At 41.1% G+C, this 12,541-nt stretch overlaps 1 protein-coding gene across 2 annotated transcripts in view; it reads right to left on the bottom strand.

Moving 5' to 3' along the window:
- STPG1 (sperm tail PG-rich repeat containing 1) overlaps window positions 1-12,541 on the bottom strand; it is a 117,897-nt gene that overhangs the window by 34,464 nt on the left and 70,892 nt on the right. For both annotated transcript variants that reach the window (XM_073615481.1, XM_073615482.1), the window contains one exon: window positions 7,536-7,704. In XM_073615481.1, coding sequence (XP_073471582.1) covers window positions 7,536-7,704 — 169 coding nt within the window. The remainder of the gene's footprint in view (window positions 1-7,535; window positions 7,705-12,541) is intronic.

The raw sequence follows: 12,541 nt of genomic DNA, 5'->3' as shown, positions 1-12,541 counted from the left end.
TTCAATGGACCAGCATCAAAAACGCATGTGCACCGTTTTTGCAGCGTTTTTACAGCCTTTTTGCAGCGTTTTTGATGCGTTTTTGGCATTTTTTTTTTCTAATTTAAAAAAATTTTTTTTTTAAACTGTAAAAAAAAAAAACAAAAAAAAAAACCGCAAAACGCGGCAAAAACACCTCAAAAACGCTGTAAAAACGCTACAAAAACGCTGCTCAAAAACATTGCAAGCATGACAAAAAAAACTCCAAAAACGCTCAAAAGCAACATGCATAGGTGTGAATCGAGCCTTAAAGCTCATTATTTTGTTAATTAACATGCCTCTATGCAGCTTTGGGTCTTTCAGCACGTCTCAAAAGACTCAAAGCCAATATATTCGCACCCACAGAAATTCATTTTTTCACTTTACTCCTAAACTATAACTGAAGATTTAAAAAGAAATAGATACTGTCAGGGCTAAAGTTTTGTTATGCTTTCACATGTCTCCCATGCCTTATAAGGGTACATATGCATAAAAGTTATTTTTCTTAAACCTTTCTTTTATAAATGCTTGCAGATACCGTGATAAGACCTTGCTTTGAAGTTCCCAGCTCTGCCAATCAAACCCTATGCTTATGATATGATTATACTATAGCACAATTAGTTTCAGCAATAATGCAACCAGTCTAGCTATGCCTCCATATGTGCCTGAGAACATTCGTTTAAAGGGCAGAAGGACGAGTGGGTAACCTGATACCTGATCATTTTAAGGTTCCAGTGGGTAAACCTGGTGGCATCCACCCAAAACTGAAAAAAAAATCAGTTTTAAACCGACTTTCCCTTTAAAAGCCTCCACAGTATTAGCAATAGTAGGATAGGTCAAAAATGTTTAGCATGTTGAAATCTCAGAGAAATGGCGTGGACTTACATCATCAGAAGAAACACAAGGTACAGAAAATAACTGAACCTAGGTCAAACTTACTGTTGTGAATGTGATTACGCAGAAAGCCATTCCTATACAACAACATATGTTTACAGTAACAAACTAAAGGTAACATATTAATGACCTCGGAAATTGCTATTTGGGCTTTACTGAATGGCAAACCTTTTACTAAACAATCCGTTATAACTGTTGAAAGTTCCTAATCTTGGAATGATTTTGTTAAGCAGTTATTTCCGTGCCACCATTGTCAGCAGTTCAAATGTAAAAGTATCTAAAAATTTGTAGAGAGAGATCACTAAGTTTGTTTGCTTAGATAATCGTATTTGGCATTACGCATATCAACATGTGCCACCACTTAGTGCAGAGTGTAGGCTGTGACATGCCTAAATAACTGCAACTGAGTAATAAAGCTTTGTAATTACACTATCAGGCAACAGTGCTAGAAAAGGATGGACATACCCAGAAGATGGTACATGCACAAATCACCAATCTCCAATAGGAGTAGCTCTGTAGTTCTAGAACTTACTCTAGAGCAGCAATGGGTGTCTTAAATAAATGTCTACTGCTTTATATCATGTGTATGGCTTCTGTCAGAGAGTAAATGTACCCATAGTCAGTAGATGGCCCGAGCCAAATTTTAAGAATGGGTGATCAGTTGTCTAGAAGAAGTATTCTTCAATATGGAGACTTTCTGAATCCAGGCTGCCCTCAACTTGTTCTAGCCTGTGACTGGACAGTGAAAAGAGAAGCTGCGCAGTCAACAGCTCATCACTGTCACTGTTTTCTCTTCCTACAAAGGACTACAAGAAGCTGATAAGAAGAGAACATGTTCTATATATTTCCAACGGAACAAATTACTATCGGAAAAAACGCTCGTCTGTATGCTGTTCTGACGTATGCTCTGAAGCAAGTACGAGACGGAAGCTATTGGCTACTGGCTATTGAACTTCTGTTTTCTAGTCCCGTTGCACGTGTTGTACATCACCGCATTCTGGACAGTCAGAATTTGGTGTGATTGTGTGTGTGCAAGACAGCTTGAGTGGAATTCCGTCAGAACTCCGTCGTAGTGTTTACAAGTTAAAATCTTTTTTTTTTTTGCTAGAAAAGTTACTTAGAACCCCCAAACATTATTTTTATTTTCACCCTAGAGAATAAAATGGCAGATGTTTAAATACTTTATGTCACACTGTATTTGCACAGCGGTCTTACAAACGCAATTTTTTTGGAAAAAATACACTTTTTTTATTTAAAAAATAAGAAATCAGTAGCCAAATTGTTTTCTATATTGTGAAAGATAATGTTACGGCGAGCAGATTGATACCCAACATGTCATGCTTCAAAATTGCGCCCGCTTGTTGAATGGCGACAAACTTTGACCCTTAAAAATCTCAGTTTAAAAAATTCTACAGGTTACCAGTTTTGAGTTGCAGAGATGGTCTTTTGCTAGATATATTGCTCTAGCTCGTACGATTATGGCGATACCTCACATGTGTGGTTTGAACACCGTTTCCATATGCGGGTGCGACTTACATATGCGTTCGCTTCTATGTGCGAGCACATAGGGACGGGGTGCTTTAAAAAAAAAATTCTTATTTATTTTACTTTTTATTGTTTTCATTTTTACACTGTCCCTTTAAAAAAAAATTTGGATCACTTTTATTCCTATTACAAGGAATGCAAACATCCCTTGTAATACAAAGAAACATGACAGGACCTCTTTAATGTGAGATCTGAGGTCAAAAAGACCTCAGATTTCACATTTACACTTAAAAGCAATAAAAAAAAGTTTTTAATTTTTTTTCATTAAAAAAATTATACCTTTAAGGCCATTGGGCGGAGGTGAAGTCGCTCCTATCATCCAATGGCATAGAGTCGGGTGGAGGCTATCATTCCCTCACTAGACTTCCTGCTCATCAGGGAAAAGCATCGGATCGTCTTTGTCGATACCAACGGCTCCAGTAAGTGATGGAGACGACCAGGACCTGGCGGCGGGGGGGCACCTCTCCCGTCACCGATAAAAGTGATCTTGCTGCGAATCCACCACAGAGACCACTTTTATCTTAACCACTTCAGCCCTGGCAGGATTTACCCCCTTCCTGACCAGAGCACTTTTTGCGATTAGCTGACAATTGCACGGTCCTGCGATGTTGCACCCAAACAAAATTGACGTCCTTTTTTTCCCACAAATAGAGCTTTCTTTTGATGGTATTTGATCACCTCTGCGGTTTTTATTTTTTGCGCCATAAACAAAAAAAGAGCAACAATTTTGAAAAAAAAAGCAATATTTTTTACTTTTAGCTATAATAAATACCCCAAAAAATATATAAAAAACAAATTTCTTTCTCAGTTTAGGCCGATATGTATTCTACATATTTTTGGTAAAAAAAAATCGCAGTAAGCGTATATTGATTGGTTTGCGCAACAGTTATAGCGTCTACAAAATAGGGGATAGATTTATGGCATTTTTATTATTAATTTTCTTTTATGAGTACTGGCGGCGAGCTGCGATTTTTATCGTGACTGCGACATTATGGCGGACACATCGGACACTTTTGACACTATTTTGGGGCCATTGTCATTTATACAGCAATCAGTGCTTTTTTTGGCATGCAGCACCAATCACATGTTTGAAGGTGTGTATCCCATTATCTGCACGCATCTTCTTCTGCAAAATTATTCCCTGCTGTGCCTTTTTCTGAGCCGCAAGATATTGATTACCCAGCCTCTGCTACTGAGAAAAGTTGTGCTGCTTGTCCTCCCTCTTCTGCCTTTCACAAACTCTTATTACTACTCTTCCACAATGCACTGCATTCTGTATATAGGCAGAGGAGATCTTGTCATTCAACAGTTCCTCCTCCATTTACAGAATGCAATAAATTGCAGTAGACTAGTAATACAAGCAATGTGAAAGGCAGAAAGGGCAGAAGGTGGCAGGTGCAACTTTTCTCAGTAGAAGTGGCTGCTGTTAACCTTCATAGCCCAGAAAGACAGCTTCTCAGGACAGTATCTGGCAGACATGAAGGAGACACCTAGGGAGAATTTTTGCCAGAAGCAGCCGCCTGTAGGTACTAGGATACACACTTTACACATAACCAATGTGTTTGATGCTGTATCCTAAAATAAATGTACGCTAGCTTCAGCCTTAAAGTAAATCTAAACTCAATTACTAAAATCTCATACAAGTTTTAAAATGCTAATGTAATTCCAAAAGTTGTTTTTAGCCCTTTCACTGCCTCAGCTAACATCAGCAGCTGCAAGGGATTTTACACACACTGTAGCAGCCGGGAATGCATGTAAATTTCACAAGTCAACTGTTGGCTTTCAGATAGAAGTGATTGCTTCCACGGATCCTCCAAGCAGCCCGTGTCCTATTTCCCTGGCTGCACTGTCCCTCCTGCAGACCCAGGATTGGCAAGGCAGGTGTCGCTGGGTAGAGGAGGAGGAGATCAACGAATGTACATTTACTGACCTTCCCTAGCCAGTAAGAACCCAGAGGTGATGATGATTACATACACTTATGGTTTTAGGTGTCACTTTCCCCAGCTGCTGCGGCTGGAGAAGAAGTAAATGAAGCATAATCTGTGCTCCATTAGCTTCAGTGGAGGACTGGGGAGACATTAGAGTTCTAATAGACCCCTGATGTCAAGGTAAAGAGAACCTGTCACAGCAAAATGCTATCACAAAAGGGGCTTGTCAAAAAAGTCTAAAGAAAAAATGTAAAGTACACCCAAACACTAAAAAACCTTCCCCCTCAAATGTAAAGCACCCTCCTACATACACGCACATATGAAAACACAAGTTGGGGTTGGCCTATGTGCAAAAAGGTTACCTGTGCTACACATGTTACTCAGCGCTGCATGTGTCACAGTGAAAGCAATAATTCTAGGGCTATTTACAGTTAACTCTAAACTTATGACTTGTATAAGCTTTTAAAAGCAACGCATGTAGGTAAAATGGGTACCGAGGTTTGTCCCCTTTTTGAGGGTAATGGAAACAAGGGATACACCGCTCCAAGTGAATGGAATCATGAGTGCACGCCTCAGCTCGCCTGCCATAGAATATCTATAAGAAAAGAAATGACTGCACACCGAAGTGCCGAAAGTCCATTTATTGCATCATCCCAAAAAAGGCATGACATTAAAAAAAAAAAAAAAAAAACTACCACTGTTCTGTACAACCTATATCTATTATTTTTGTGTTGCATTGAACCGGTTACTATTGTTTTGATGTATGCTGACATCTAGTGGCAGTTTTGGGCTACTACATCTTGCTTACTTGATTGTTTTCTCCTGCTGCCCTCCCCTCCTATTTAATGTGGGTTAGTTAAGGTGGTTCTAAAGGCAGAAGTTTTTTTTTATCTTAATGCATTCAATGTATTAAGATAAAAAAAACTTCTGTGTGCAACAGCCCCCCCCCCCCCCCAATACTTACCTGAGCCCCATCTCGATCCAGCGATGTTGCACAAGAGTCCCCGCTGTCCGTGACACTCAATCTTCATTGGCTGAGACAGCAATTGGCGCCCGCTGCTCAATCAAAGTCACCCAAAGTCAGTGAGCCAATATTTGTAGAGCCAGCAGGAGAGACTGTGATGTCATGGGCAGTGAAGATGGGCAGCTGCAGCCAGGTGGGCTGGCAGGGCCTGAATAAGACAGACTGGAGCAGTAGTCCACCAAGGTCAGCTAGCACTAAAGACTTTTCTATTTTTGCTGCTACACTAAAGGGGCCCGCGGGCCTGCCTGCAAATGGCAGTCGCTAAGGCCTGGCTGGAACCAGAGTCAGGCCTAACCATGTGCTAGCTGTACCAGGAACCAAGTATTGTACAGGGGAGAGAGGAACAGTCTACAAATAAGTGTTTTGCTGGAGGAGACTGGAAGACTGGAAGTGTAAATAGAGGTTCCAACTGATCACCTTATTGATTCCATTATTGATTCTGGGTATCCCATGATTTTTCTTATCCTATACAAGTTCAGAAATCCCTCAATAAAATACAAAACAAACATATGGACGACTGTTCATTGTCTCAAGAGTGACTGGGGAGTGAATGCCGGGCTGAGGCAGGGTGACAGGTGGATCACAATATCCAGCATCCCATATGGGGGTACCGCTACATTTGTTATATCGGATTGAGGTCAGGATTCTGTGCAGGCCAGTCAAGTTCCTCCACCCCAAACTCGCTCATTAATGTCTTTATGGACTTGCTTTGTGCACTGGTCCAAATAGGTTGGTGGAGGGGGGATGATGGTGTGGGGTTGTTTTTCAGGGGAGTCAAGTCAAAGGAACTCTAATGCCCTGTACACACGATCGGACATTGATCGGACATTCCAACAACAAAATACATGGATTTTTTTCCGACGGATGTTGGCTCAAACTTGTCTTGCATACACACGGTCACACAAAGTTGTCGGAAAATCCGATTGTTCTGAACGCGGTGACGTAAAACACGTACGTCGGGACTATAAACAGGGCAGTAGCCAATAGCTTTCATCTCTTAATTTATTCTGAGCATGCGTGGCATTTTGTGCGTCGGATTTGTGTACACAGGATCGGAATTTACGACAACGGATTTTGTTGTCTGAAAATTTATAGCAAGCTCTCAAACTTTGCGTGTCAGAAATTCCTATGGAAAATGTGTGATGGAGCCTATACACGGTCAGAATTTCCGACAAACAAGGTTCTATCACACACTTTCCATTGGAAAATCCGACCGTGTGTACAGGGCATTAAGGCGTCAGCATACCAATTTTGGACAATTTCATGCTCCCAACTTTTTGGGAACAGTTTGGGGATGGCCCCTGCCTGTTCCAACATGACTGTGCACCAGTGCACAAAAAAGGCCCATAAAGACATGGATGAGCGAGTTTGGGGTGGAGGAACTTGACTGGCCTGCACAGAGTCCTGATCTCAACCCGAGAGGAACACCTTTGGGATGAATTAGAGTGGAGACTTTGAGCCAGGCCTTCTCGTCCAACATCAGTGCCTGACCTCACAAATGCGTTTTTAGAAGAATGGTCAAATATTCCCATAGACACACTCCTAAACCTTGTGGACAGCCTTCCCAGAAGAGTTGAAGCTGTTATAGCTGCAAAGGGTGGACCAACTCAATATTGAACCCCACGGACTAAGACTGGGATGCCATTAAAGTTCATGTTCATGTGCATGTAAAGGCAGGTGTCCCAATACTTTTGGTAATATAGTTTAATTGTGTGCAGAGAAATGGGTGCATGGGGTCACCTCAGAAGTTGTGTGCAGAACATTCTGACAGAATTTTCAGCAAGTCCTGTAAGCATTAGGGCAAAGAAGAAAGAAGACAACCTCCAGAGCATGGTCTGAAATAATATTTTCACAGTTGCTTAAGGTAAAGAAAAACCCTGCTTTCGTCAAACAGTAACACAGTTAGTCATGGCAGAAACAATAGACATACAGTATATAAGGAGTAGGGGGTTATCTATGATATTAAGGAGAAGATACAGTTAATGATTTTGGTGCACTGATATGCAGTGGGAAGTGGAATACCCCCGTCCCCAACATAACCAATCATATATTGCATAGCTGCAGCCAGTCACACCAATGAGGAAAGAGTGGTTAGATTCTGAAAATACAGCTTTCTGATAACTCACGGGAAAATAGTCTTCTTTCCTATTTCGGGGCATCCAAATGGGTCATAGCTGGCTGGTCCTGGGTTATTCAAGGCAACATTCAAAATATCCCGAGTAGTCTTTGACTTGAAGCATGACACCAGAACCTTAGGAGACTCTTTAGTTAGCGAATCATTGACTGTATAGTGACCTAAAACAACATAATGTTCATTTATTTAGGGTTTACTCTTGGAATGTTAAGCCAACAGTTCTTTTTTGTCTTTAAGGTTTGCCCACATTTTTAAATGATAGCTTTTCAGAATTCAGGGCTTTGTAACTTTGGTACTAATTTAGGTGAAACTGTACTTATTTATTATATTTGCTATGCTTTCACTGCCAAATCTGTAGATGCACATTTATTTTCGAAGGATTGTATTTGTATTAAGCAAACAGCCGCATTGTGGTGACAAGTAATGTTTAGAATGGACTTCCTACTATAAGCATCCAATATAACCAGAATTATCAGCATGTCCTAAAAAAAGAATCACTAACCCTATCTGACCCTATTAAATTCTTGAAAACCAAGTTATACAGAAACCATATTTATTTAAGGCGGACCTTCACCTGGACTATCACAAACAAAGTAAAGCCACCGTACAAAAGGATGTTAAAAGACATCAAAAAAGACATACTGAGGGAATTTTCACTTGGAATCATAAATTTTCCCAGAGCTTAGTGAATGAGGTGAAGCTTTTCGGACTTCTGTCTTCCAATCCCCTTCAAGAAAAACATTTTGTTCCATTATTTTCCTTGCACTCAATTTGGTATTTTCTGCAAAGTGAAATTGTACCACATTCAATAAACTCTGGGGAAACCTCTCATGCAAATGCAACTTCCCTTGCAAAGTGCAAGTTCACTTGCAAAGTAAACAGCCTATTTGCCTTTTAGAAATCAACCCCATTTATTATTACATAGTTACATAGTTACATAGTTGGTGAGGTTGAAAAAAGTCCATCAAGTCCAACCTGTGTGTGTGCTTTTATGTCAATATTACATTGTCCAACCCTGTATGTTGTGGTTGTTTAGGTGCCTATCTAACAGTTTTTAGAAAGTATCTATGCTCTCTGCTGAAACCACTGCTTGTGGAAGAGAATCCCATATCCTTTCCACTCTTACAGAAAAGAACCCTCTACACAGCTTAAGTTTAAACCACTTTTCTTCTAATTTTAGTGAATGGCCACGTGTCTTTTTATGTTCCCTTGCGTGGAAAGGATTTATCCCTATTGTGTGGTCACCAGTACTGTATTTGTACATTGAAATCATATCCCCTCTCAAGCATCTTTTCTCCAGAGAGAATAAGTTCCGTGCGCGTAATATTTCCTCATAACTAAGGTCCTCTAGTCCCTTAATTTGCTTTGTTGCCCTTCTCTGGACCATCTCCAGTTCCAGCACATCCTTCCTGAGGACCGGTGCCCAGAACTGGATGGCATACTCTAGGACCAGAGTTTTGTAGAGTGGGAGAATTATCGTTTTATCCCTGGAGTTAATCCCCTTTTTAATGCATGCCAATATTCTGTTGGCTTTGCTTGCAGCAGCTTGACATTGCATGCCATTGCTGAGCCTATCATCTACTAGGACCCCCAGGTCAATTTCCATCCTAGATTCCTCCAGAGGTTCTCCCTCTAGTGAGTAGATTGCATTCATATTTTTGGCACCTAAATGCATTATTTTACATTTTTCTACATTAAACCTCATTTACCATGCAGTTGCCCACCCCATTAATTTGTTCAGATCTTCATGCAAGGTTTCCACATCTTGCAGAAAAATTATTGCCCTGCTTAGCTTAGTATCGTCCAAAAATACTGAGATTGATCTATTTATCCCATCCTTCACATCGTTTATGAATAAATTAAATAGGATTGGTCCCAGGACAGAACCCTGGGGGACCCCACTTCCCACACCGAACCATTCTGAGTACTCCCCATTTATCACCACCCTCTGAACTCTCCCCTGTAGCCAGTTTTCAATCCATGTACTCACCCTTTGGTCCTTGCTGATAGACTTTAGTTTGTACAGTAAACATTTATGGGGAAGTGTATTGAATGCCTTTGCAAAATCCAGAAACACCACGTCTACGGGCCTTCCTTTATCTAGATGGCAGCTCACCTCCTCATAGAAGGTTAATAGATTGGTTTGGCAAGAACATTTCTTCATGAATCCATGCTGATTACTGCTAATGATACCATTTTCATTACTAAAATCTTGTATATAATCCCTTATCATCCCCTCCAAGAGCTTGCATACTAGTGACGTTAGGCTAACTGGTCTGTACTTCCCAGGGATATATCTTGGTCCTTTTTTAAATATTGGTGCTACATTGGCTTTTCTACAATCAGCTGGTACCATACCAGTCAGTAGACTGTTCATAAAAATTAGGAACAATGGTCTGGCAATTACTTGACTGAGTTCCTTAAGGACCCTCGGGTACAAGCCATCTGGTCCCAGTGACTTATTAATGTTATGCTTTACAAGTCTATTCCTAATTCTATCCTCTGTTAGCCATGAGGGTGCTTCCTGTAATGTGTCATGAGGATAAAACTTGCAGTTTTGGTTACTGAAGCCCCCTGTTTCCCTCGTGAAGACCGAGAATAATAAATTCAAAACCTTTGCCATCTCTCTATCCTTTGTAACCAGATTCCCTTCATCATTCTTTATGGGGCCAATATGATTTGACCTCCCTCTCTTACTTTTTATATGCTTAAAGAATTTCTTGGGATTTCTTTTACTCTCCTCCGCTTGCTTGTGCCTTTTATGTTCTATCTTAGCCGCCCTGATTGCACCCTTACATTTCTTATTGCATACTTTGTAAAGTTGGAATGCTTATAATGACCCCTCAGCCTTGAATTTTTCGAAGGCCTCCTCCTTTGCTTTTGTATGCATTTTTACATTGGAGTTAACCCACCCAGAACTTTTATTAGCTCTTTTAAATTTATTTCTCATTGGGGTGCACTGGCTAATACCCTTATTTAATATGCTCTTAAAGCACACCTATTTTTCTTCTGTGTTCAATGTTCCCAAGATTTTATCCCATTTAATATCTTCTAGCAAGGAGCTTAGTTTATGGAAGTTGGCTCTTTTGAAGTTCAGTGTCTTTGTATTCCCCTTATGTTTCCTATGTTTGTGATTTATACTGAAACGTATTGACCTGTGACTTCTGTTTCCTAAATTGCCCCGTATTTCCACATCTGTGATCAGGCCTGTATTGTTAGTAATCAGTAGGTCTAGTAATGCTTTGTTTCTTGTTGGTGCATTTACCATCTGACCATGAAACTGTCCTGCAAGGCATTTAGGAGGATTTTATCTCATGTAATACATACTGGGATGGATACAGTAGAGAAGGATAAAATCCCCTGTCAGTTTTTTTATTGCAAATAAAGTGGTAAAATTATTTAATACGAAGAATAATGCCAACTCATAAGTCAGTGTGGTGCCTGCAGCTTATATATTAATACAAAAGAAAAAAGGTGACTAGAATACTAGGCAGAGGGAAGCTGCTTTCACAGGACACACATGGTGTATCAAAAACAACCAAATTGAATTAAGTAAAAACAAAATATCTTTATAAATGTCAAATATTGAATGAAAAGTCATTGCCTATCAGTAATGCCTATCATTGCCGCCTATCAGTGCCACCTATCAGTGACCATCAGTGCCCATCAGTACCGCCTATTAGTGCCCATCATTGCTGCCTATCTGTGCCCATCAGTGACACCTATCCGTGCCCATCAGTGCTGCCTATCCATGCCCATCATTGTCGTCCATCAGTGCCACCTATTAGTGCCCATCAGTGCCACCTACCAGTGCAGCCTCATCAGCATCCATCAGTGCCACCTGATCAGTGCCCATCAGTGCAGCGTCATCAGTGTACATCAGTGAAGGAGAAAAATTACCTATTTACAAGATTTTATAACAGAAAACATTGTTTTCAAAATGTTCGGTATTTTTTCATTTGTTTAGCAAAAAATGTTAAACCCAGTGGCGATTTAATCTCACCAAAGGAAAGCTCTGTCTCAAAAAAATAATAAACATTTTGTTTAAAGAGGAGCTCCACCTTAAAAAAATTATTAAAAGCCAGCAGCTACAAGTACTGCAGCTGCTGACTTTTAATAAATGGACACTTACCTGTCCCAGGGTCCAGCGATGTCAGCAGCCGAAGCTGATCAATCGCTCGGCTCTCGGCTGCCCCGCCGCCATCCTCGGTCAGGGAATCGAGAAGTGAAGCGTTGCTGCTTCACTGCCCGGTTCCCTACTGTGCATGCGCGAGTCGCGCTGCACCTCTGCACTGGTCCCCGTTGTGTTCTGGGAACTGTATGTTTCCCAGAACACAACGGGGGGGGGGGGGCGGGCATCTGCGGATATTCTGCGGCCTTCTAAGCCCGGAAGTGGCTGCAGATACCTGTATTAGACAGGTATCTGCACCCCCTCCCCCTTGAAAAGTGCCAATTGTGGCACCGGAGGGGAGGAGGAATCCGATGAGAGGAAGTTCCACTTTAGGGTGGAACTCCGCTTTAAGTACAGTGTTGCATGACCGCGTAATTGTCATTCAAAGTGCGACAGCACTGAAAGGTGAAAATTGGCCTGGGCAGGAAGGGGGTAAAAGTGCACAGCAGGTAAGTGGTTAGTAACCAGCTCTAACAATTCTGTATTTTTCTGGAGGTCCTGGACTGGTGTGGTTACACGTGGTCTGCGGTTGTGTGGCCGGTTGGATGAACTGCCAAATTCTCTGAAACACCTTTGGAGACGACTTATGGTAGAGAAATGGACATTCAATTCAAGGGCAACAGCTCTGGTGGACATTCCTGCAGTCAGCATGCCAATTGCACGCTCCCTCAAAATTTGCGACATCTGTGGCATTGTGCTGTGTGATAAAACTGCACATTTTAGAGTGGTCTTTTATTGTGGCCAGCCTAAGGCACACCTATGCAATAATAATGCTGTCTAATCAGCATCTTGATATGCCACACCTGTGAGGTGGATGGATTATCTCG

This window comes from Aquarana catesbeiana, linkage group LG02 (genome assembly GCF_042186555.1).
Source record: "Aquarana catesbeiana isolate 2022-GZ linkage group LG02, ASM4218655v1, whole genome shotgun sequence".
Taxonomy (NCBI): Eukaryota; Metazoa; Chordata; class Amphibia; order Anura; family Ranidae; genus Aquarana; species Aquarana catesbeiana.
The sequence above is the reverse complement of the archived record's forward strand: the minus strand, read 5'-3'. Positions and strand labels throughout refer to the sequence as shown.